The sequence below is a fragment of the Corvus brachyrhynchos genome, unplaced genomic scaffold, assembly GCF_000691975.1.
Source record: "Corvus brachyrhynchos isolate BGI_N302 unplaced genomic scaffold, ASM69197v1 scaffold17, whole genome shotgun sequence".
Taxonomy (NCBI): Eukaryota; Metazoa; Chordata; class Aves; order Passeriformes; family Corvidae; genus Corvus; species Corvus brachyrhynchos.
Genome location: NW_008240046.1, coordinates 4,200,360 through 4,227,806, shown reverse-complemented (window position 1 = coordinate 4,227,806; position 27,447 = coordinate 4,200,360). Strand labels below are relative to the sequence as shown.

At 40.4% G+C, this 27,447-nt stretch overlaps 1 protein-coding gene across 1 annotated transcript; it reads left to right on the top strand.

Moving 5' to 3' along the window:
• On the top strand, nucleotides 1-26,878 carry BEND4 (BEN domain containing 4). Its single transcript, XM_017744435.1, has 4 exons — nucleotides 1-3,008; nucleotides 14,324-14,415; nucleotides 17,713-17,953; nucleotides 21,132-26,878. The coding sequence occupies exons 1-4, from the start codon at nucleotides 2,450-2,452 to the stop codon at nucleotides 21,347-21,349; spliced, it is 1,110 nt and encodes a 369-aa protein (XP_017599924.1). The 5' UTR covers nucleotides 1-2,449; the 3' UTR covers nucleotides 21,350-26,878.
• Nucleotides 26,879-27,447: the final 569 nt, after the last annotated feature.

The window sequence follows — 27,447 nt, the reverse complement described above, 5'->3', positions numbered from 1 at the left end:
TTTGAATGTCAGGTTACTTTTTGCTGGTTTTAGAATAAACCATAATATTAGAATAACATCTCTTATAATAGTCTAATCCCTTTGCAGTTGTTTCATTCATATCTTGTCCCCATGCAACAAGGATATGCAAGGAATAAGTGACTGTTTTGTGAACAGGGACAATAATGATTAAAATACAAACAGTATATATGACTTCAGGTCTGGAATCAGATTATAGGATTAAAATGAATGAAAAGAAATTCTGTCGTGGGATTCCAAAGTTACAGTCAATATCATCCTGTAATAATTTTAAAGGGGAAATATGGAAAGAAATAAGGCAAAGAAAACACATCTTGAGGTTGTTAGTGATGCTTGAATTTCCTGATTTCCTTTTGGTTTATCAGGTCTCAGCTAGAAAGTTGCCATGTCACCAGGATTCTCTTCTTTTAAGTCGTATTACATCTGTTGTGCTGTGTTGTTTTGCAGTGGCATTGACTATAAGGGTTAAAGGCATCTGCCCTTAGGTTAGTGTAGAAAAAGAGAAGGAAAGGCAGTGGATAATGGACACTACAGAGCACCTGGCACCTCACTGGCACCCCCTTGCAAAGGGGGCAGCAGTGCCTGTGCATTTCTGCCCTTTGGAGTTTGTAGTGTGGGCAGAGGGTATTGCATAATGCTTTGGATCAAAGATGTGTTGTAGAAATCCACCCTCGTTAGTCTGAACTCATTTACAGGAGTGTGGTACGGTGTGTAAACGCAGGAGGCTGATGGTGAGGATGCTTGAAGTGGTCTTAGGGCTACTCCAGTCCTTCACACAGAGTCCCTGGGCAATCCCTGCATGGCCCTGGGCAACCTCGTGACCCAGCACTGGGCTTGGGCTTGCTCTGCCCACCCCAGGTTCCTGTTCTTTCAGTTAAGTCCTCAGGAGATCATATCCTAGGGTTTTGTGTCAGGGAGGTCTCCTCTGGCTGCATTCAAGACTGAAAGTATTTGTGTGCTGCTTCAGCCCTGCCCTCTTTGCAGAGATCTGGAGGATGGTGCAAATGCAAATTAGTGTTGTTTCAAATATTCTTCAGGCCAGCGGTACTAGCCTCAGTGTGAAGTAGATTTTCCAGCAGACAGGGTATCTTCTGGATCTTGAAGAAATGCTGTGAAAAGTGGTACCTCTTAAAGACCTGAATTCTGAATGCTTCTGTTCTTTATGTATTATGAGTGTGATGAGGCTACTGATGAAGTGAAGGTAAATGAAGGTCTGGGGTGCTTAGTCTCATGCATCTGTAGCAGGTTGCCTTTTCAAAAGTAAATGCGTTTGCCACTTTCTAAAAGTCAAGCCTGCCTGAGAAGTGCTCTCCAAAATTGGCAGCACTTTAACCCACCAGTCTTTTTTTTCTTATGCAAAACGTTAGTTACCTCTGTTTAGATACCTAGAGGAACTTAGCTTTGAATAAGCTAAAAAAAATTAAAAAGCACTATTTTTACTGGGGAGCCGAACAGGTCGTGTCATAAATATCTTGGTCATTTTCTATCTGGGTCCCAGAAGTATTACAGCAGCTTGTGCTATACATGTAGACATTGCAGAAATGAGCCATCCTACTGCGTAGGTTTAGCTTGAAGCTGCTATTGCTCCCTGAGATATGACACCTCCTGTCATTAGAGGCAAAGCTGACTACGTGCAGCACGGCATCCCTATCCTACTTCCATAGCTGAGCTGCTGCCCCCAGAAACTGCTGCACAACCCTATGCAGTTTCCTGATTGAATCCAGAGCATCTTGAAGAACTCCACTCTTCACTGTACTGGCCTGCCCGCAAACCTGTAGGGTGTTTTTGCTCGATTTAAGAAGAGGAGTCAGTGCTTATCACTCTGAGTTGTTCCTGGACATATCTGGAACCTAGAACAAAAGAAACAGAAGCAAAGTCCGTAGAATTGGGGGTCAGTTTTGTGGAGTGTCCTGTGCCCAATGTCAAACAAGTGCATCAAAGACAAAAAGGAGAAAAAAACAAAGCTTGAAAGCCTTGTTGGAGAGGAACCGGGCGAAGGACAAAGGTGTGGTGCAAAGTCCTACAAAGATGTACAGACAATGCCCTCCAGCAGCTTGAAATAGGCTTTCAGGGAAGTACTTACTTGAACTTTTACTTGTAGCAAATTGGATGGAATTTTTATTTTCTTCCCCATTTTCCTGACTTAATCCCTCTGAAAGAAGATGTCAGTAAGCAGTGTCTATCATCACAATGCATTTCTGATTAACAGCAAGGGCACAAGGGCACTCTCAAAATAGAAACAAAGTCAGGATTGTTTTAAATCACAGTGTTGCAGAAGTATTAAAGCAGAAGCCATAATTTTAATGTGTTCAGAAATAAAATGCATGCTGCTGTAAACAGTTGTGTACATTCATCTAGCTGCTGCTGCCTTGGCATAACCTTTTGCATTAGGTTTCTGTGATTCATCTTTTCTTTTGTTGCAGAGAGTCGAATGATTCTGGATGCCTTTGCCCAACAATGCAGCCGGGTTCTAAGTCTCTTAAATTGTGGTGGAAAACTGCTGGACAACAATCACTCTCAGTCCATGATTTCTTGTATAAAGCAGGAAAACCCAAATTATAGTGAAAGACAAGAGCAATGTCAGCTCGGGAAAGTGGTCCATAGTCAGACGTCAGACATTTTAGACATAGAGATGCAGTATATGCAAAAGAAACAACAAACCTCAGCCTTTCTGAGAGTTTTTACCGATTCCCTTCAGAACTATTTGCTTTCTGGGAGCTTCCCTTCTCAGAACACCTCATCAATAAATGATTTTAGCCATTTGGCAGATGTGGATCCACTTTCAACCTCTCCAGTACACACTTTAGGTGGATGGACATCTCCAGCAACATCAGAATCTCATGGTCATCCATCATCTTCTACACTTCCAGAGGAGGAAGAAGAGGAAGAGGAAGAAGGTTACTGCCCTCGGTGTCAAGAGCTAGAGCAGGAGGTAATTTCATTGCAACAAGAGAATGAGGAGCTTCGTAGAAAGTTGGAGAGCATTCCAGGTAAATAATCCCCTGCCATATAATGTTGCCATTCAGTGATAAAAATAGTTTGGGTAATAGTGTATTTCAAGTTCTAGTAATTTTTTTAAGGTTGTGATCATAGTAATCAAACACTGGAATTTGTCTCCAGCCAAAATTCCTATAGCTGTGCCCAGTGGAAAATTACCTGGTGATACTCCTCTATATGAATCTTGAGTCCTACACTAGTTGGCTGTGTTCAGGTAGGGATGTACTTGCAACCCCAAATTCCAAATATCAGGTGGTTTGTTGTAGTAATTTCAAGCATATGCTTTTGTAACTCTTTATCTGTCTTGTTATTTAAGTGACATTGTAAACCTAGTTCCCTTTTGGGGCTCCTTCTTTTGGTTACTCAAGGAAACTAAACAAAGTTCCACCATAGTTTTACCAGAAATAGATTTGGATTTTACCTTGAACAGTTTCTTTTAAATTACTGCTAGTTTGGTGAGAAGCATTAATACATCTCCTCCTATTCACCTTCAAATAAAATCTGAAAAAAAAAATCCTAACAACTTTTCCAGTTCAGCAATACCTGGAAGCCACTGGGAGAGAGCAGAAGGACAGAAACCAATCAAATAGAAACCCCTTCTGTGAAAAGCTTCTCTTGCCCTTTAAACCCAGGACTTTTCACTGTTCAGGTGCGCCAAGATACTTGAAGAATGGTGTGGGATAAGAGCAAAGTGTCTTGGACTTGTATTTTCTAAACTTTCAGCACAGGCAAAAAAAAACCTCAAATAGTAACACTAAAAGCAAATTGGAACTTAGCAAAGGAAAGAAGCGTACAACATGCTTCTGACTTGTATAAACACTAGGAAACTGCACTTTTTTTACCGGAATTTGAGGTGCTTAGGGTAGATCATGAAAAGTTAGTTGAACAATCTCTGAATGGCAGAAAAGCAGGTATAGTATAGCATGAGCTGCAAGAGAGAAAATACTTCAAAGCTCCTAACTATGCAGAAAGGAAGAAGGCAGAAACCAACTATTGCCCCAATATGTAGAGGCTGTTGCAAAATCTGAGCAAAATGCAAGCAGTAGTCCTCATAATTCTTCTCCCCTGATATCAGTGATGTACTATGCATTATTTATATCACATTGTGTTTTTCTTCTGTGCATTGGTCCATAGGGATACTGGCAAATCCCATAAGCAGCATTGTTCGGTGCAAAGAAAACAGAAAATTTGGAGTAACTCCCTCACCCCTCCCAAAAATGTGGAGTTACCATAACTCATGTGCTGTCACTGGTTTCAGCAGTGGTTAGTACATCATCTGGTAACACTGCGTGACAAAGGGAATTGTGTGGACTTCCAATTCCTGTTGAGTCTTACCTTCAGGTGTATAAGACCAAAAATGACCCTGTAGGGTCCATAATCTGATTGACAGCTTTCATTCAGTCACCTGTACTGAACACAGTAATTTTTTTGACTTTCACTAACGCATAACTTGTATTTGACTCAAGCAGTATCTCAGAAGGCCTCCAGTCGCTGGTGAGCAGCGGCTGTATCTCTTACCCTGACACTTGGTTCCAGTGCTTAATTACACTGGTGAAAATATGTGCCGTGTTCCCTGCCTGACTACCTGAAATCAGCTTTTAGCCATTGATTTTTATGCTTTGCTCCACTAAATGAAGTGCTCTATAGGTCTTGGTACTTCTTCAGATTGAAAGTACTTAAAGACTGAAAGCTGACTTAATTTCCATTTTAAATAAACAAAGCAAACAGAACTGTTTGAAACTCCTCAAATGAGCTGAATCCTTCTTTGCAGTTTTTTTCTCCCCTCCTGCTAATTTCTTTAAAATTTGGGCACTACAAATGCCTGCAATATGTTCCTATGAGCCTGAAAAAGGAGAATAGACTCTTTGCTTGCACCCATGGTTTCCCTGGTGGGTTGTGCAGCTGAGCTTCTCATTCTGTGCACATTTCTTCCTAGAAGTACACACCTTGTATTGTCTGTGTTCATGTACTAAGTGTTCCAGATTGCTCCCACTGTCCCACTTGCCCACTGGTTGCTGATTTGTCAACTTCTGTATCATCCAGAATTTTTCTAGTTGTTTTTAAATTAACTTTGTTATACTGGTTAGAAACGTTGAATGGTATTGAGGGTGTTGTTAGTCCCTGTTGGACCTTTCTAGAAACACATCTATTAATGATGATTCCTGCAATGACAATTATTTGAGATGTCAGTAGCAGGTTCCTAATCTATATATGTTCTAGTCTGCTAGACTAGGTGTTGAGTGTTGCTACTTTTGCAATCTAACTCATGGTAGTAAGTTAAATACCCCTCAGGAGTCTAGGTATCTTATATTGTTCAGCCTAACTTTTTCGAGTGAACCTATAATCTCATCAAAGAATGACAATCTGGTTAGTCTGGCAAGATCTACTTTCCATATGACCATTTTGACTGGAATTAATTACATTCATATTCTTTAGTTCTTTGTCATTTGGATCCCGTTGTGATTGCCTGTATTTTGCTAGGATTAATGCTGGGTTAAGCAGCTAGTATTTACCTGGGTCATCACACTTACCCTTCATCTCCCTTTAAAAGTGATAAACATTCATAATCATAGTCATTTTACACCTCCCAGGAGTCATGAAACTCCTTGTTAACAGTGTATCAAAGGAAGCAGACAAACATAAAAATTGTGCAAGGAGGTAGGACTTCATCTGCCAACATAAAATCATCATCAGATACATCTGCTGCTGTCTGGTGGCATATCCAGATAGATCTGAAATGACCCATGTGTTTGGAGAAGTGTTAAGAGCCGCAGAAGCTCCCTTGAATTTTGCTACATGGTAGGACAGAGCTCCTCAGGCAGTCACACAGCCACCACTGAGCAAAGTTAATCAAAAATCACCTAAAGGCAATGTCTAATTATTTTTGTCACTAATGTTCATTTTGCTCCTGTGAGCTTCTACTACCAAAAAAGCTGGCAGTAATTTTTCTGTGACTTGAAATGCCCAGCTCTGTATGGAAACTGGCACTTGTTCTCTGAGCCTTTTTTTTTTGCCCATCAAGATGTTGCATGCCTCAGGGGGGAGACAGAAAGCCCTCTACGGTGTTTCAGTGTTGTCTGCCACCATCTATCACATCAAAGTAATCTAAGAGCACAAACTTTCTTCCCTGAGCATTCATCCACCTCATGCAGGGCATCTGATGGGCCAGAGAAGGCAATGAGTGCGGCAGAGAGGCAACTGAGGCGGTGGCTATATGAGTGTGAATGCTGCCATACTGTCTCCATCAAGCCACTGAAAGAGCAGGAATTTTTTTACATAGTGGTTTTTCTTCTCATCCTTGGGGGAGCTAGTCCAGAGCTGCTGGATGAGACTGGCAGGGTACCCTGTGGGGTGGTGGCAGTGTGCACCATGCCTTCCCCACAGTTGCTGAGACTCCCACTAGCAACTCTACCAGCAGAATATAAAAGCACCAACCCTTCCCTTCTGCTGTATAATATGAATCATTTTATCCTTCTCCTGAAATACTTTGCATTTCTTTTTTTTAGTTTCCATATGCAAAAGCCCTTTTAAAATCCATGAGAGTTTGCAATCTAAAAATAGTTGCTGCTATACATCCCTGCCTCTAGCTTTGCAAAGCAAGGCTGACAAAGAGACTACCGAGAAAAAGAGTGTTTTCTCAGCAGATGTAAAGGCAATGACACTTTTTTCTGTTTTAACAAATATTACAGAAGACATACCCTCCTGTAGCTTTTGGACACAGAAAATAAGATTTTTCAGTTTTCAGGACTCTGCCCTGTTGCTGTAGAAGCCCTTCAGTTCTGTAGGATCTTTTTGTCTGTAGCCTAGCATCACTCTTTGGCAGATCACCACTGGAGAGAAATGATTACATGGGTAAAATATTGCATATATTTTGGTTGCTGAATGGGTGAATCTCTTTTTCTCAAAAAGTATCCGTTTGATTTGACTGAAACAATACTTAAATTTGTGTGAAATCTTAATTGTTCCAGCTGTAGAATAAATGAAGAAAAATTAGTATTTCAGTGCTTGGGATTTGGAGCACTTTAACTTCTTTCAACTTGTCCAGTTTCCCCAATACGTTGTTTTTTTTTTTTTTTTAGGGAAAAACATTAATCAAACATTTTCAGTTTTCAATTCAACTGAACAGAATAGAAAGATTTTCATTCAGTGTGTTATCTTGTCTTCTTTTGAAAAATAATTAAAGTTAAAGCAATTTTTGGAAGGAGTTTGGCAAACATCATTGGCTCTTTAAGGTTTTGAGATTATCAAGAACAAAGCAAAGTAATCCATCCACATGAGGAGCAAAGTGTCTCCTAGTCCCTTTCCTCCATACAGAAATTACTGTGGCTGTGATACATTCCCAGTAGTGAATTTAAAGACATATTTGTGGAGCTGCATGTAAGACCTGGGCTTTAACCATGTAGTATATGAGGGTATTAAACAGTTCTTCACTGTTATCAGCATGATTTTCTCACACTTTCTTACCTGAAAGGGAGAAAATGTTTCCAGGTGGTTAAGGCAGTGGTCTATAATCATGAGTTAGGGTTTGTCTCCTGGTGCTCCCAGCTTTGCTGCGTGGTTTTGGATAAATCAGTCTGAAAGTAGTGAAAAGGTATAAATTAGTAATTAAGATGAAGCAGTGTGTGATAAATACAATGATCATTCTTACTTTGTTAGCTGAGCAGCAAAAAGTACTCCAGCAAATAGCGGAGGGATGGGGAAGGAAAACCCCCTCAAATGTTGAGGCCTGGTCACCTATGGAGACTGCACTCGCAGTGGCTGGATGCAGCCAGCAAACTGGGATTTGCAGGTAGAGTTAATAGCAACATAATTGAAAAAGTTAGACAAGCTTTCCAGGAGGTTTTGTGTGCCCAAGGCTTGACTCTTCTTCCTGACTATTGGATGATCTAATAAAATATATTACTTTTCCCTCCAACTCCTGTCGCCTTTATACTTTCAGAGCCTCATGTTTCCAAAGAGCCTACCACAGCCACAGCATAGATAAAGCAGCCATCAAGGATTATGATGAACACTTTTTCATGTCCTTTTTTTTTTGTCCTTTTTCTTGATGTTCACATTTAACTGCTTCTTTGGTTTCCCTTGATGTTCTGGATGTTTTGGTCTGATCTATGGCCTCGTTGGGCTGTTCAGCTTCAAAGTGTGAAGTTAGTGTGAGAACAGAGAGCCTCGAGCACGGTTACCCAGTGTTTGGCACAAGAACCCCTTTGAATTTGTAGCACGGCTTTGCTTGCTGCTGGGGGTGACAGCTTACTTTGCTAAACCAACCTGAGTACAAAAACTTACTGAGACATGTAACTGCAGCAGACCAGGCTTGCTTTATCTATTTTCTCCATGTTTCTGGATACAAACCCACAAGAATTTGGGAGATCAGTTTTCTTGGCCTACTTGAGGAACAGGAGCTGGTGGGAATTTTGTGGGGAGCTGCAGTCCAGCCTGTCAAGGATGAACTCCCTCGTCTCAACTTTGGTTTGCCCTTTGCAAGTAAACATTTGGGTTTTGGTGGCACAAACCTGTCCCTTCTCACAGGGGACTTCTTGGTTTCTCTGTTAGTTACCAGCAGTAGAAATGTGTAGTAGAGGGGTTTATAGAGGATGTCTCTTCCAAAGGGAAGACTTCACTGCTGAAAGGGATCGCAAGAGGGGGCTCCTTCTGATGAGTAGAAGGAACATGAGAGAGCACAGACAAAAATAAAAGCCACAGGAGCATGCGGCAGCATCATTTAAATGAGATACACAGCTGCCTTGTTTTATCTCTTTTAATCTGTTGTTTATGCAGAGGTGTACATCCCAGGGGCATATGGGAGAGGAACATTGTTTTTCTGGAAGAAATCTATTGCAAAAGAAAATTAAAAGTACAATGGCTTTTCAGAGGTAGATTCATAGAAATTTGCCTGGAAAAACACAGCTGAGAGGGATTTTAAAAGTAATAGGATATTTCCTACAATTTTTCTCCCTTCCCTGTTTTCAGTTGGCATGTAGGTCAGTTTAGGAAATCTTTAACACCCTCCTACGTATTATGTCGATTCTTTTGATTTCTGCTGTATGCTGTCACTACAAATGGGTGCTGGTTTTATTTTACCATCCAGTCACAGACATCCAAATTTTTAGGCTCTTGAGCACTGAGATCAGTTCCTCCACAGATCCTAACCTCCACCTCTTCTTGCCCCTTGCTGTTTTTCCAGCTCATCACACCCCAAACAATTTACCTTCGTGGACCATCCATGCAGCTTTCACTGGCTTTCAGATGACTATTGAAATAAATTACTGTATGAGCTAAAATAATCCAAACCATGCACACTTTTCCAAATCTCAGGCAGCAAAGGCATCTCCATTAATGTTATAAGAAATTCACACAGCCTTGTGGTTCGTCAGCACATTCCCTATCATTTGTTACATCTTTTTGACAGTCGAGCATCAATTTAGGAATGCCCTGCAATGAACTCGGAGAGAAGCGTCGCTCAAGGTCAAGTGAAGGAGGACACATTGCAGTGCTGAGCCAGTCTTAGCTAACAGCTGCTGGCCTGAGCGGGGTGGATGTAGATGTACACCCTTCCCAGTTCTCCTCCTCACTGGTGAGTCAGAGGTAAACGGTCTTGAGTGCTAAGGGATTCATCTTCTGCAAAACACCAGGAGGAATACTAGCCAGTGTCAGCTACAGAGCACAAAATCTTATTAATGAAGAGAATAACCAGATTTCTTACTGTCTGTTTATGGGGCTGAGGGCACTGCTCAGAGACATGCAGCCAAGCTGGGGTTGAGCCATCCCTTTTCGCTGGGACTGTCTGATGCTGCAGGAGAAGTTGGAGATACACTTTATTTACCTTGGAGATGTGCCTTATTTACAGCAAGCCCAAGCATCTCTTCACAGTGCTGTGCTTTGGCAATATAAACAGCCCTGGAATGTTTTACACTGGAGGCTGCATTTTTGGGAGGATAGATGAGAGTTCTCATTTTGACAGATACCAATGCAAGTGACTGTGTCCCACTAACATTTATAATGAGCAAAAACCCAGCTCAAACCAATAATAGAGATGTTCTTGGCACTTCATAAAAATTTGGAAACAATTATTAGAGACAAATGTTTAAAAAGAAAAAAAAAATAGAGTGGGTGGTAACTGGGAAACATTAAAAGCCTGTTACTGAGGGCCCCAAAAGACTATCTAGGAGGAAAAGTTTAATGTTGGTTACAAAACCAACCAGCTTAGAGGGAAAGGAGCAGTTAGAAACATAACAAAGATTAGAGGGGAAGTTAATGGTGATGCATAAAAAGCAGAAGTTTGGATCAGTAACAAATTAATAATTAAAATTAAATCTGGAGCGTTGTCTAGAGAAGGCTTTCTTTCCCTGGCAAAATAAAGGAAAAATACGACATCCTAATAACAGTGTTGGACCATTATCAGATGGAAATAGATTTTATCAATAATATGGAACTGTTCATTGAGTATTTCTGTTCTGGTACTTGTGAAGGGTAACGTGATGCGGTCACACCAATGTAATGATGATGGTAAGCAGGTAGAAATATTTTCCATTTCCATTGTAACTCTGGGTGTTACCACATGTTCACCACCAGCTTCATGTGGGACTGCAGCCTCAGCTGCCTGTCCCAACTCCCTCCCAATGCTGGGACAGCTGAAGAGCAGTAGCTGCTTGGGAACACCAGCTTTTCAACCCTAAGTGCACATCAACTTATTACCAAAGGCACTAGGCAGCTGCTACCAAAGCAGCTTGTTTTCGGAATCACGAGGTTTGGACAATTCACTTCAGGAGCTAAACCAAACATGAAAAAGACAGGTCTGACCATAATTTTTCTTTATGTTTTGTAATATTTTGGATGCTTCAGAAGGCTGAAAGATGCAAATATTATCTGAGGGGTTTTTTTTAAAGGACATGAGATATCCTGGATGATGGTGGGTTTGTTGGCCTGATATTGAGCCCAGACAAACTAATTGCACAGCTAATGCCAGCTTAAATTAATAGAGTACTAAAACAGAATAATGGCATTAGTACCAGGCAACATCTTGCCAAATTATGGTTTTGATGAGATGAAAAGTTTGGTTGATGAGGATATTACAGATATTCAGGATGTTACATAACATTGTATCACAAAACATGATTTTAAAGTACAAATATATCTGTATTCGGGAAATTGCCATTATGCAGTTAAATTTCTGGAGGGATTTTTTTTGTGAAACTGTTCACAGCCCATGCTTTTAATACTTTAATCCTTGAGGGAAAGCATACTGTCAGTGAGTGAGGAAGATGAGAGGTGACAGACCTGGCCGATCACGTGTGTTGAGGCACAGAGAACATCGCTCTGCTTGGTTTCAGCCCCTGGAAATGTACACTGAAAAAGCTTTTGGAAGACACGGTGACTTTCTGCCTGAGTAGTGATGTACAGCATGGCCAAAAGAGCCACAGCCTTCAGCTGTACAGACATGTAAGTAGGTGTAGGGACTCTGCTAAGCTCAGCACTGATCTTCCAGAGGTGCTGAGCTCCGCTAAAAGCAAAGGGAGAAATTACTTTACCACGAGGTATGTAACAAGTAACAGGCATTTTCCTTTTTTTTTCCAAAAATTTTGTAAAACCCGGTTTGAAGGAAAACAAAATGCAGACTTGAAATAAGGTTTATGTTCTTGTGGGTAGAAACTGCATCACTGGAAGATGATGACTTGAGTGCTTCTGTTTTACCCATCGATGCTGTCTGTTGCAAGGAGGATTTAGTCCAGGGATTCGCTGTGCTGTGTGGCAGCTCAGGCTGAGAGATCATAGCCTGGTTTTTGTCATTGGCACAGTTGGTGACCACCACACTCACTGTTCAGCTATTTATTAGAAATTAGGATACTCTGCAGAGAAAGCTGTGACAAGCTGTGCTGAATAAGCACTTGTTACAACATACAGACACCTAGAACAACAACAAAGACTTAAACTTGGATCGATAACAGCAAATACCTGCCACCTCCTACATGTGTCCTGCTTAACATCTTAGCCAGACCAGCCTTCCTTGGCACACCAGGTCGCCTGTAGGTCCTTCTCCCCTTCGTCCTTTAGCTCCTGCAAAGACCTTGCTCTTTCATTCATTGCAGGCCAGGTTACTTTGCCACCTCCAGTGTCCGTTCTGAGATGCCAGCACTTTCAGAAAGTAAAGGCTGTGGAAACTTCTTCCCTAATGGGCAGGAAAATTACTGCCTCTCCATAGGCTTTCTACTAAATCATAACAAGTGTTATTTCGATGTTGGTGTCTCTCCTACTGCTTACAGTAAGCACAAATCCCTGTTGGTGATGTCTGTGATAGTGGATACCTGCATAAACATGCAGAGTATCAGCCCTTGGAGCTATGATCTTGTTAACCCTATAGAGGCCACATCAAAGACAAACAAAATAAATAAGCTAGCAGACTTAAATGATTATCCATCTTCACAGCTAGGACTCCCAGGCTCTTAAAAAGTTACATTTGCTGAAAGATTTGGAGGAAACAGTTCTCAGCAAAGAGAGTATCTGCAGAGCTGTAAGAGGGGCACAGCAGCAAAACCAAAGCTTTGACTCTGCACCTCATGCTGCCCTCTTTGTGGTTTTTTCCAGGCTTCGGGTAATATGGCAGCCCAAGAAGTCTGGATTTGCAAATAGCACCTGGTGTTTGAAAGGCTGAGGTTATTTGTACCAATAGCAAACTATGCTCTGTCATGGCTTTAAAGTCAAAGGTGCTCAGCATCCTCCAGTAACTACAATGATAACAAAATCATACAATTTTGTGCTCAAAACTGCTTTTATGAAGATAGAAGTTTTTGTAAGCTTCAGCCAGCTTTTAGTACTTTCATGTTTCTCACTGGTATTGAGAAGGCATTTTATCAGCAGCATACGGTTAAAGTAGATCTATACTTCATCTGCTGGGGACACAACAGGTTAAGTAATTTCTTGTTGTCTTCTCCTTTGAGCCCCATCCCTTTGGAAGAACATAGGTAAGCACATCCTTGGATAGCCTGCAGTGAAATTACTTACTGTGTGACAAACCAGAAGCAGGAGTAAATACACAGGTAGTCTTTACAGAGAAGTCAATGTGGGGTGCAATAACATAGGAGTTTATTCATCAAACCAGGCACTTGGCATGTCTTCTGTAGGCAGACTGCTGGATGTAACTCCACTTATCGCCCAGTAAAGGATCTGTTTTGCACAGAGTAATGTTGTTCTGCACCCTGGCTGCCTAGACAGGGGTGTGGTTGCTGTGTGGTGTGAATGCCAAGCAAAGAGGGCAAAATATCTGTAAATCCTACCTTGAGACATCCTCAGCTATTTCAGTGCTTGCTTTCAGATTATCAACTTAAGATAAAGCCCAAAACACCACATTTTTTCAGGTGTAAAGAAATAATAAAATGCCAAGAAATAGTAATAAAAAAAGAGGAACACAAATATTTCTTCTGGGTTTTGAGCTGAAGCTATGATTAAATCTGAATACTTTGCAAAAACAACCCATACAAAATGTGAGAGTCATAAAGTACCTTAAAAACTATGCTTATTTAGTCTTGCACCAGTCAGTTGTAATGCTGGATTAATATCTGTTTAATTCTCCTATGGTGTTTCAGGCTCAGGAGAAAAGAGCTGTATTTCAAAAATACTCCAGAGTTAATCAGGGATGTGGCAGCATCTGCTTAAGAGAGACCCGTAATTGAATCATCCCTAATTAACCTATCACCTCAACAGAAGGGAATAGGATGTTGGTACCACTACTGAAATGGATGAGAGTGATGGGAATGGAAAGGGGGGAAGATGAGAGAAAAGAGAAGTAAAGCTATTTGCCTAACACCTAGTTTATAACAAATTTGGGAGGAGGAAAGGAATAGAAATTAAAGTATACGAGTCATTGAATCTCTTTAGTATATTTAATCAGACTGTAGTTTGAAAAACATTTGAGCATATTTACATGTCAATCAATGCATTATTTAGGTCCAAGAAATGTTTTCTCCTTTGTGTGATTTGGGATTTTTACAGTACTTACAGATTTTTTTCTTATTATCATTACTGCTGACCTAATTTGTATTTGTAGTAATTATAATTTCAAACTTGGAAAAAAAACCCTTTGAAAACTAGTGGGCAGAAAATAAAAGTAATTTCAGAGATCTCAGTATAGGAAATACAACATTTGTTGTGCGTTTATTAAATTGTCTGCACAAATCAAAATGAGAAGTATTTCCTGTTTGAAATAAATTTCACAGGCACAGAAAATAGATACTAAAGAACACTGCTTGATTTAATATTGTTGTTCTATTTTGTGCTTTATAGCTAATATACAGTAATTGCAACTTGTTTCATGCAGTGCCCTGCCAGACCGTTTTAGATTATCTGAAGACCGTACTTCAGCATCACAACCAGCTGATGGTACCGCAGCCAACAGACCATCCGACCGAGGTAGTGTACAGTGAAAACAAGCTACCTCTCTTTGTGCTTGATAATTCATTAAACACATGCAGGCAAATAAATCAGTAGGCACTTAGTAGTAAAAAATAGGTTAAAAACTGTCATTCTTAAGTACAGTAATCCCCCAAATGGAGGAAACTGATCATTAGTATAATCTAGAATGACTTCACTGAGCAGCACGTAACTCCCCCTCCGTCAGCACCAGGTGTGCTTGCCTTGCTTGGGTAGTTTTTCTCTCCTCTTTCCTCAGAGACACCGTATTTGTGGGTAGAATTTAGGCTAGGGCTAGCCTGGTGACAGCTGTGGCTGGGTGACTGAGAGTGGCTGCACATGGCATGCAGCAGTTCAGGGTGTGTATCACTTTGCTCCTCCATTCAGTTTTATCCTGTGCAAATTAATATATACGTATTTATATTTATCACTAGCTGTTACCATTCAAGTATATTCCAATGATTCATTTTCCTTTTTTTAATGCTCTTTTGCTTAACTAAAATTTTCAAATACTATAAAAACTGAGGCTGTTCTGTAATGTCCCACAAGGAATAGCTTGTCATAGTGTGACAGAATTTTTTATTCAATTAAGCACACAGATATTAATCTTTTATTCATAAACTTAGTCATGTACAAATACAAGCAGAGATACATTTGTATTTTGGTTCTTCCTTCAGAGTCTGCTTATTTAATTTCTGGGAGGTTTTATATTTGTTGCAGTTTAATGTCTGCTGGACACACCAAACCACATCATATATTTACTGAGAATGTTTTGCCCAGAAGTGCTTTACTTTCCAAGGAAGCAGTGAAAGTGTGTCTGTACCAGGAATCCAGTAACTGTTTAATAGAATAGCATAGCACTATATCATGCCTTGGAGAAGAATGAGGAAAAATATCCCGAGTTTCAGGGGAAACAAGAGAGAAGTGTTATAAAATTGAGGCTGAGAAAGTTACGCAAAATTCATTACCCTCTCCTCAGTTAATAGCAACGTGAGCTCTCATGAAATCTAGATGTTATGCCTTTCTGCTCCACATTTTAATCACTGCTATATATATAAACACAGAATAGCTTCTAGGATAGCTTGCTGCTTAGCAAAGCCACGCATGAGCATCTGTCCTTAAGGCACACGAGTGAGCCTGGAGCCTTACCCTGTGCCATTATGGGCTTGCATTGCATAAGCCAGGCTTGGTAGGGCTTAAAAACAAGGCAGTGCCTACAATTACCTGCAGTTTATACTTTACAGTGGTATCAGTAAGAATGGTCCTTGCTTCACTAAAAGGTTTTTTTAATAGGGAAAAAATAGGTCTCAGAAATCTAAGGTAGGAAAATAATTGACTTTATGTAAAAGGGATGTGAAGCTAGCTGCTGAAAAAAATTAAGTACCAACATGAGGACCACAAGGTCCTTTGTACTGATCTAGTGGAACAAGCCAAGGAAGTACTCATGTCAGCTCCCCCTGGGACAGAGTGATCACAGTTACTTCAGCATAAGGGTGTATTACCTCCAAAGAGCTTTCCATGCTGCCCCTCTGCTCTTCTTCCTTCCCCAGCCCCTGCACCCTGTTGGAAGAGGACAAGGAGCTGGACTGGATGGATTGTAATGTTCTTCTTGGCAGAGCTCTTCAGACTTATTACTGGCTTCCCAGGGGTTCATGTACTGGGCAAAAAATCAGCTGCCTGTATCATGAATGGAGGGGGAGGAATTGACCATGACCTGTTTGCAGTGATGTGAGGAGATAACAAAGGGCAAAGAGAATTATAACAGGGCTAGACTCTAGGTAAAGGGTCTTTCTCTTAGGGGTTACATGCTTGAATTTACAGCTGCAAGGGAGTGAGTGAAGTGTTGAGATGTTTGGGGGAGAGTGGCCCTTCAGACAGACAAAGCACATCTCTTCCCTTACATTTTGGCTTCCTTTGCAGAGTTTTGGGTTTGTCCATAGCTGTCTTTGCCAGCAGCTTGCAGCAAGGCAAACAAGTAGCAGACAGTCACACAGGCTGAGCTCCCAGTGATGCTAACCCCACTGGGAGATGGTGGTACTCTAGATCATACAGATTATCTAATGATAATCTCAGCATGGTCTTCACTAAATTCAATCTTCCATATATTTATCAAGCTTGCAAAAAGTTAAAAGCAAATACCTGAGGAAAAACTTCAAAGATGCTCTCAAGCTGTCTCCCAGGATGCTATAATAGATATATGAAAGAAGGCAAGGGTAGTCCTTAAAAGTTTTCAGCTATCAAAGGGCTGGAAGTGAGGACTTTGCAGCAGTTGCCCACTAGTGCAGCATGTGGCTGCCTCGCTGAGCGTCAGACCTGTGTTTCTGCAGCTCACTGCAAGCTCCTGGCGAACCTGGGGGCTACGCAAAGAGTTTACTACTTGGGCTTCCAGATTTATGTGTTTCGATAAAGAGGTGCAGCTGTAAAAGTGAATGAGTCTCTAGGAGGGTGTGGTTTGGGTTTTTATTCTGTACTTCAATTATTTCAAGTATATTAACAGTACCATCTTACATTAATTGGGTAATCCTGTACTCTAGCATTTTATGGGCAACAAGAATTAAATACAATTTGGGTACAATTGACTTAAGAGGGCTTATAAATGTGTGTGGATTATGGGAATCCCCATAATTAGTCCCACAGCATTCATTTAATGTTGGAATATTGAAACACACAAATTATGAAGGTTAAAAGCAAAATTTCTTTCCAGCTGACACAGTGGCATTTCTGTAAAGCTATAATTTGAGTTAATACAGCATTCATTAATAATAATGAAGCTTTTAGTTTTCATAGTTCCTTTATTTATTTTCTTTACATTTTTCACAGTAACAGAATTGCTGTCAAGTTTCAGGTGTGTTCTACAGAAGTAATAAATTTATTATAAAAATAGACCAAAAGAGTCACCTCTGAAGGAAACTATCAGCAGCGATGAAGCGATCCATTTGATCACACTCTTCAAAGACCCTTTTTATGCATTTTAACATATTAAGAAGAAACATTGCACTTAAATAGTATGCCCAGTTGCTGATTCTTAACTCTTTTTAACCTGCTTGTGATAGTGGAAATTATCAATAGCTACACCTCTCAAAATGTATTCATCATACCTCACCCAATTTGATTTCTAGAAAATGGAAATATAATTTTAGAAGTACTCATTCTCTGTAAGAGCAATTACGTGTTCACTTCGGGTTGTGTTTCACTGTCAGTATCGCAGATAGTTAAAAAAATGTATCTTTTATTGCAACTGACATCTTCACTTATTTGCCTTTTAAAATAAGCAACAGAAATATTTCACTTTTTCAGGGGAGTAAGCAGTTGCTGAACAACTACCCTGTCTACATCACTAGTAAACAGTGGGATGAGGCTGTAAATTCTTCCAAGAAAGATGGACGACGGCTCCTTCGCTATCTCATCAGATTTGTTTTCACAACCGATGAGCTTAAGTACTCATGCGGCCTTGGAAAAAGGAAAAGGTCAGTGCAGTCAGGAGAGACAGGTCCTGAAAGACGTCCTCTGGATCCAGTTAAAGTAACATGTCTCAGAGGTACTGCATCTTTTCGCTCAGTGTCCACCATATGTGATCTCATTTCACCACATTGGCTCTGGCTCAGTAGAAGCATTTGGCTGACAGTTGCAGAACTAGAAGGGGTTTCACAGGCAGGTGACAAGCACCCAGAAACCCTCCACTTCCTTTTCATACATACATACAAGTATGTATGTATGTATAATATATGTGTTTTGGGTATTTTTGATGGAAAAAAACAAGGCTGCTTATTTAAGAGAGGAGACAACTGCAAGGGCACATGACACTAATACACTTTAGCAAAACCAGACAGTCCTGATTACACGCTTTTATAATAAACTCAGGTCATTTGTTAACACTGATACACAGCAAAACTAACCAAAGGAATAGTTACAGTCTAATGTCTAGTAAGGGTATGATGCATCACTGGAGTTAGAAGCTGAGTTTCAGAGTAGGTTTTGAAAACCTCTTCTAGGGTCAAGAACATCTGCAGGTTAACTGCCTACAAAGTACACAAGCGTGTTGCCAAGAATTTAACTTCTTTTTTGGCATACTGATGCAACATTGCCTGAAAATGTTAGGGAACAACTTTCCCCCATGTTTAGCCTGAAAAGGGAGGGGAGTTTTGCAAGCATTTCACAATGTCAGAGAGTGAGGATATTGCACAGAAAGGGTACAGATTGAAAAGAATGTTGTGTACTTTGGTTTCCTAAAATTGTTTGAAAAGGCTGGTACCAAGCTTTATAATAAAGCATACAAAACAGGACTTTTTAAAGCCAAAGTAAAAATATGTTTTTAGTATCAACATCTGCATTGTATGGATGCATAAGCTTATTATTCCTTTAATTAACTCATAGTTAACTTTATAGTATTTTGTGACCGCCTACATGAAATTTTGGTTGAACTAACCTCAATAATTTTTTTTTTTTTTGCTAATCAATGTAATGTAAAAGCTATATTGTGGTCAGTCAGTGATAAAAATATCTTTACTCATTCAACTGGAGTCCAAAGTGGTTATATACATCAGATGGGGCCTCTTCCCATTTAGGGTAGAAGAATCCAATAAGGCTAAGTAAATAAAACTTGTGGTTAGGGTACGTTGATGTAACCAGGTAATGAACTCAGATTTTACAGACAAATTAGGCAAACAAACTCTTTTTGTACTACAAATGAATCTTTTAACCTGCTGTATGATACTGTACCAGAACTCACTCAGAGATTAATTGAAGGGCAAGTCCATTGCACACCATGCTGCAGAGGTCTAGAGAGAGATTCAGGGGCCCAGAAGTCCTCCTGGAAAATGAAGGCTGGATACAAGTGCTTTAGCATTTACTAAGTCACTTTAAGTATCACCTAATAATTTATGCACAAGCAGAGTGTTGATACCCTTTTCTTCCCCTTTCTCTCACCTGTCTCCTAAGACTAATAGTAAATTCATCTGTTCATGGAATTTTGCTTGTAGCCACTCTCTTTTCTGAGGTCCTGGACACACAGAACATGGGGAGCACTCCTTGGGAGAAAGAGAAAGGATAGTTTCTTTAATTTTCAGAAGCTTAAAGAGGAAGCCAAAACATGCAGTATTTAATGACCAGCTAAGAAAGCAGAGTAGACAGCTCTCCCTTTGGGTTTTCGTGTGTGGGTGGGAACATGACAACATTCTCCAGTGCTGAGAGTTGGCCACTAGCTCCTACTCATTTACAAGCCAAGGTAACAAGTGTCTGACTAATTCTCAACCCAGCTAATTATGCCTTTCCACCATAGCAGGGAGTTCAAATTGGTTCTCTTTCTGCACTCAGAGTAGTTTAAATATATATAAACATTTTTAATATATTCCTACAACTGACTGGTGTCTGGAACCAGTTTTAAAACATCCTGGCATGCTTAAATTATAGTGCTACTCCTTTACGTGGTAACCATTTCTCTGAGAAAAAGATGAGTCTGTGGGGGCACATGTGAACATAACTAGGTAGGAATTACTGTTGCCTGTGTGGATTTCCAGGGAAATGAATTTAAAACAGAGATCGCTATCACTTTTGTAGACACACTGCTGGAGGAGCTATGCAAAAATCACATCCTAATTGTCCAACAGATGAGATACCTTGCAGGCACGGGAACTCATGTAAAAGCACAGCATTCCCTGTCTGGAGATGTGGTGACATTAATGAAGTTACCTTACACCACTTATTGTGCTTGTCAACAGTAGAAAATAGAATTTAAAAATATCCTGGGATGCACAGTACTGCATGAGGGAATAACTAATGTTACAGAATAAATAAGCAGCTCCGTTTCCATATGAGGTACAGTGTATCCAATATCCCTAATAAGGTGCCCTCACATTTAAAAATCATATTTGGATATTTCAAAGTCCAAATACACCTATTTGAGCTATGTCTAGCAGTTACAACTCCAGAACTGGCAAGGCACTTTCTGCAAGTCTAACATATAGCATGTCAAAGAATCTGAAAAATAAATTATAAAAAATGTAAACATCACATACAAATAGCTGTATGTGGAAGCAGCAGCTATTTAAATAGCTAAAATACATGCAGTACAATTCATTTTCTCTTGCATTGAAAACTATTGCAAGGCTCCCCAAATCTCATTTAGCTATTTTTAAGGCCAAATTAGTCTCTGAAAAAATAGGTGTAAAATACAGGGAGATGAAAATAGCAGAACTTAGAAAGGAAAGATATCCCAAACAGAAAGGAGCACCAAACTGAAATAATGGCAGTGACATTTTCCAGCGGGCTGGGGGCTCCTGCAGGTTGCAGATGCTGAAGAAGCCAGCAGAGGGAGGTCAGAAAGATCCAACAGCAATCACCTTGAGGTATAGACACCAACAGGTTTCAAATTAAATACCTCCTGGCTCGTGTTAGCTTCCATATTGCACGTGCTAAATCACAGCCTTCACTTCAAATTAGTTTTTTGTATTTCCACAAGAAGGGATTTTATATCCAGGTCCCATGAGTCACTGAGGTAGATCAGGTGTAACAACATACACTGCATGTGGAGAAACATACTTGTGCAGAAATAAAATATGTCCAAGCGGCATTATCATGGCATCCCCCATAAAGACTTTACTTCTGCTTAAGTAGAGCAGCAATACCTCCTTTCTTATTTCCCATGAGCTTTTGATGCCTGGGCAATACCAGATGCTGCAAAGACAAGTTGCTTTTTATCCTTGCATGTTTTCCTGCAGAGTTCATTAGGATGCACTGTACCTCCAACCCCGACTGGTGGATGCCATCTGAAGAGCAAATAAACAAGGTGTTCAGTGACGCGGTGGGACACGCGCGCCAGGGCCGTGCCGTGGGGACTTTCCTTCACAATGGCACCTCATATTATGAAGGGACTGACCACCCCGGATCACAGGATGAAGTCTTCAATAGAGGTATGCAAGATGGATCTGGAGATTGATGGCAGTGAGAACCACATCATACGACAGTAGCAACCACTTAATTTAGGAGAGACTGTTTGTTAAACACACTTAACCCTGCTGTCATTTAGGAGTCCAAAGCATGTTTGAACATGTATTGCATACATTTCAGCTTCTCCATCCTACCATATCCCAGTTAACAGAAAGAAATCAATTTCAAGACCTGCTTTATGGGACTTCTCAGTGCCTATTATTTCCAAATCCCTCATAGCACACTCAAAGGGAACATGCAGTTCATTTCATCCAGCTATAGAGGAAAGGTTATTTAAAAACTCTAAAAATGTTGAAAGAAACAACAGCTACTATCTCTTCAGCTTATTGATAACAATCCTAGGCCTGGACTCAGAAGAGCTGGGTGCTATTTGCTTTCCCTGACAAGAAGATTTAAGTATAAGTCTGCACACTTACAACAAAAAAGGAGTGGTTTCCCATTTGCTAACAGAAAAGAACGTAATTATAAATGCTACCTTAAAATACCACACAAGATAGAAAATCCAGGGACTTTCTTAGCCAACTCTGTCAGGAAATTAAGCTTCCCGAGTAAAACAGAAGCACTCGTCAACAGCAGAATCCTTCAAAGACCCAGAACAATAACAGGCACCTCTAAGAGATAAAAATTGCATTGTATATCAGACAGACAGTATATTTATCTAGATTTCCAGAGGATTAGAGTTGATCATGACAGTTTTCATTAAAACAAGATTGCTAAAAACAAATTGCCATTTCAGAAGACAGATTTTCCTTTGTCTGTTCCTATTCTGCAGCCATATTATGTAGCTTTAGAGGCTTTAAATTGCCTTTTCTTGTTTTCACTTTCATTTGTGTTCTATATCTATTCCTTCAAAGAGGTGAGGCAATGTGCTGGTTTTGCTCAGTTTTGCTTTCAGGGAGGGGTTGGGCAAGAAGAACCTGGTTTAGTGTTCTGTAGTAAGTGGACATAGGATCCAGACTGAGAGCTATAAGAAAAGAGCTGTTGCAGCAGAACTCACAATGGTGCACAACACTGGAAGCAGATATTAGCTTTAAAAACAAAAGTCAATCTACAAAAGAAGTTTAATTTTAAAAGTTTAGGAGTTCATTGTCCCTCTAAATTGATCCATGCCAGAAATACGCAATGCCAAAGAAATGATGCCCTTTCTTTTCCACATCAGGGTGTTTCCATCTCCTTACCTTTGTGTTATTTCAGGCCAGTGTTGGCATCCTCCACAGCCTGAACCAGCTCTTCCTGAGGCAACATTTCCCCACTGGCAGGTACAGGGAACTGTTTTTGGGAAAGCAAGCTCACTTCACTTTTGACCATCCTTAGTGCTACCTCATCAGCGTTGACTCTCCTGAACGCGTCTCTCATACTCCCCAGCTTTCCTCACCGCCTTGTGCAAGCCACAAGCATAGCTACTAATGGCTCCTTTTACCCTTCTCCTCCCCTTCCCGACCTTCTCCCCATGCACAGGGCAAGGCAGGAGGCACCCAGCCCCTTCCTCAGAGACCAAGAAGGGCTCTCTGGGGTGCAGCGCTCCTCAAGGGCCAGCCTGGCTGCAGGGCTGAGGAAGTCTCTCAAATTTCAGCTCACCCACACAGGAGCTCCTTCCTGCCCTCTGCCTCCTCTTTGCCTGTGGTTGTGACTGGTCTCTCCTGGCCCATGGGCCATCTCGGGACACAGGCTCACTGTGCACTGCCATAGAGAGGACCTTGCTCAGCCCCCATATGCTTTAGGTCCTCCAATGTCCAGTATCTCTCGGATCACTTTAATTTTGGTGATTTTTTAAAAGGGGGTTGAAAGGCACTCACTGGCCCCAAAATAACTAATTTGTTTTCTAAAAGTCAACTACCAGTTTAGTCACACAGGACCTCACTAGACCAAGGGGTTTAGAACAGCATTCCCTCATTACAGGCAGGAGGTGACTTTCTTGGAGTGGTCACAGCACATGGTGGCCTCTGGAGGAGAAACTCAGTGTATAGAAATGTCACAGTACAGATATCCTATAGTAGCTTTTCGGTGTTGAACTTACACTTTTTTTAAAAGAACTATAATAGAAGATGTTACATTGCTCAGATGGTGTAAGTCTTGCTGGTCTATGTTTAATGTGGTGACACATGCCAGAACTATTTGGTAAAACATGTCAGAACGTGTGAGTCAACATTATACTGTAAATTTGTCCACAGCGATATGTATCATGCTGTATTTTTGTAAACATTGTAATGGTTTCCTTTCAGATGCTTAATTGTATGATGTTTAGGATAGAAACACTTTTTAAGAGTCACAGAACAGAATTACTGAACTGGACAGACCTCTCACTTACTAACTGAAAGATTTGCTGAAGTAACTAGTAAGCCTAGCTTTATTTTTAGTGTAAAAAGCATAGCCAGCATCCTGGAACCACTCACAATCCTCTACTCTCATTGTGCAAAATAACCAAAAGTATAATTTCATCCTGAAAGCCACTTTGGCAGTAGAAATGGCTTTGCAGGTTTGGACCTTTCTTTATGAACAAAATGTTGTCCTCAACTGCTTATGTGCACTAGCCAGTGACATGAATCATGGCCACAGACAGGCATTAACAGACACCAGCTCATATTTTTGTTCATGTTTGGTTTTAAAATAACAGAGTATAAAAACTTTTGTCAGTTGTCTGTCTTTGTTTTTAATTGCCATCATGACCACTTAACCCACACATTTCATTTTAAAAACCCCAAACCTTGCACATCATCTTATTCCAGTTAATTTGTTCATTAGGTGTTATAAATTCATACACATTGAAGCATCTAAATATCTGCAATATGTTAGATTTGGGACCTGAAATAATAGATAGCACATAAGCCCTTGCAGAGGGAAATGTCCATATTTAGGCAGTGTGCTTTATAAGCCAGTACATCCCTTCCCAGCAACAGAAGGAAAGTGCTATCTATCATGTCACTCCAGAAAGTCCCAGGAGGATAGAGATTCTTGTCTTATCCTTCCATACGCTTTAATCTTACTGTCATTTAGGTATCTGCCTTCTCTCAAACTTCGTGTAGCAGCACCGCACGCCCATCTGTGCCAACATGCCTTCGCTATATTTTCTATGACAAATATTTGTGGAGAAACTGTGATTTAAAAAAAGCATTAATCCTGATATTTTTATTGTTATGGTGTAGTTAATTCTATGAATACTTTCTAATGATGATTGTACTGTGTAGAGTAAGTACAGGTTAGGGATAGACCTTTATCAGATATTGTACAAAAGAAAAGTGCATAGTGTAATATAGACTAGTAAGGTTTTTGTGACAATTTCTATAGGATGTGTGAATTGTTTTCTATGTGGCAACACACATTTCTTTTAAAGAATATAAAATCTTAGAGAATTTTTTAAACAGTCAATATTTTTTAATTATAAAGACATTTGTTACCTACAGTTTACTATTTCAAGTGTTAATTCTAATTTGAATATTGATTTTATTACTACATACCTCCAGTTCCATTTGTTCTGTTGCATAAAAATGCACAATAAAAGTTAGTCTCTGGTTAACCTGTCTCTCTCTTTCTCTAGAGGCAATGTTGTGTCAGTGTGACAGCCATGACACCTGGGTCTCACTATAAATATATATTAAAAGTTTTAGATTTATATAAAGTGCTAGAACATTTTCTTTTGCATTAAATGCTTGTTTGGTATGAAGCACCGAAAACCACAGTGAAAGATTATGAAGAATTCAAGTATGAATATAATATAAATCATTTTCACCTCAGTATACAACCACATAGATTTATGTGCTGGTTAAAGAGAGAGACTGCTCAAAAGAAGTACCCATCTGCAATCTTAAAACCTGGATTTTCAAGCAGTCACATTTAAATCCTATTTTAATTCAGAACCCAGTGATGGCTGAATGTCTCCTGTTCTCTTTAAATGCTTTAGAAAATCCTGGCTCCAGATCACTTGTAGAGGAACTACGGTTACAAACATTCACCACAGCAAGCCACTGCTGCTGGGCTGTGGAGCCAGACGGGCCTGCCCACAGGCTGGTGTCAGCCATTTGAAATGGTTACCAAATAGTGCCATTATTAAACAACACTTTCAGGTGCCTGTAATGCTGTAAAATTAACTGGGGTTGGGCAAGTATTTTCTAGGTCAGGGGCTTCAGCCTACTGCATTTTTTTGGTGAAAATCACAATTAGTGAAAACAGTGTACTAACGCCCCACCAAAATAATTTCAGGTAACTCTGAGAAACAGAGGTAAAAAACCTGTATTAATCCATCTGCAAAAAATTATAATTAGCTTATCTTACAAAAACTTTGTCTTCCCAGACTTTTGGGCAATGGCTGGAAATGTGAGGGTAGATCTGGAGGCAGGCTGGAAAAGGGATGGGCTGTGTGTAAACCAAACAGGGTGAAGGAGCAGTACAGGCAGGAACCCAGCAGGGAAAGCTGGCAGGGAAGAAGAGTACATAAGTAGGGAACCAGAGGCAGCAATTGGGTTTATGAAACTCAAAAACGGAGATAAGGTCTAGCAGCAGGGCATATGGAAGGGGATAAGCATGAGAGGTAGTGCCTGGGGCTGGGCAAGCAGAGAGAAGGGGTATAAGAGGTACCTGGGATGGGAAAGAAGCCGGCCTAGGAAGTAACTGCAGTGGAACAAGTACCACAGATGGGAAGTGTAATTCAATAATGTCGCATTTTATCTTCACCTAATAACCTGTTAAAGATACTGGTAAGGCAATGACTAAACTGTGCTCCTGCTGTGCAACAGTGCTGGTGCCCTCAGAAGCATGGCCCATGCTGGCAGTTGCATCTCTCCTGAGGCACAAGATGTCCCTGAAGAGAACTTTAAGGTCCAAGTCAGACATTGAACCTCATGCATATGAAGGTATTTAGTTTTAACCTCATTTGCTTTGAACAAGCTCATGTGCAATCTCATATTATTAAAGTGTTTGTAATCTTATTTTAATAAGATTACTCACATTGCAAAATCTTGTCCTCAAGAGTTCAGCTAGACAGGGTTTTCTCTGCCTCCTTCCCTCTGCTGAGGCACTGAGTGAAGCCAGCAGACTGCCACTGGCTCATATGCAGCATGGACAACACTACGATGTGTACCAACTTGCAAAGTCGGTTTCTGTTTGGAAGCTGCATGTAATCTCAAAAATAACTCATCTTTCCCTCCCTGACTCTTACTTATGCTCGTCTGCACCATCGGTAACTACAAACAGTCCCCAAGTGCTTGAGGCAACTGTGAATACAGCTCCAGGTGACAATCATATAAATCTTAGCTATTAACAGAGCAAGCCAACACCACTGGTGTGACCTGACCACTCCTTGAGTGGGGCCTGTTTAAATCAGAGGCTCTGTCTTGGTTATTTCCTAGCAAGTTCATACACAAACAGCTCTCCAGGGATAAACCTTCCCTGCTGCACCAGGGAGTCCCTTGGAATACCTGGCAGATCTCAGTACGTGACCTTGCCCTATGAATACAAAAACCCTCCTCCACAGACTCTTCAATATCTGAAGTATAAAAGCAGCTTCTACTGCAAATGTATCACATCAAGGAAAAAAAAAAGTCATATCAGCAGATTAATTAGCTAAGTCAAGACAAAAAAATCTGACATGAACAATGTTGGGAAAAAGCTAAAAAAACGTTTTGTCCTGAAAAATGCTTTAAACTTTCCCACTCATCTGACAGATATAATTGCCTCAACCTAGGTTGTCTTCGTAGGAAAATGGAAAGAAACAGGTTTGCTAATGACTCAAAGTAGTTTCCCATTAGAAAAGTTAATATTAAATTTAGTTCCCATTTAGGAACAGGGTCAATAGTACAGCAGAAAAAGTCTAATTAAACCTTTCAAAAATGCCTTGTAGTAATGTGATTGAAAAACTGAAATTCTCACAGAATGATGTGAGAACCTCGAAGAGCCAAAACCTTAACTACTTATTAAACTGATGGAAAGAGGGATTTTTTTATTTGCTAAAGGATAATCCAAAGAAGCAGAGCAGCAAGCAGTTCCAACACAGCCCCTTGACAAACAGGATGTCAAGGAAACACCTGGGGCATCTTTCCCATCCACAGCATCAGGAAGACTGTTCCAGGGTGAGACATTTCCAAGAAGAAAGTT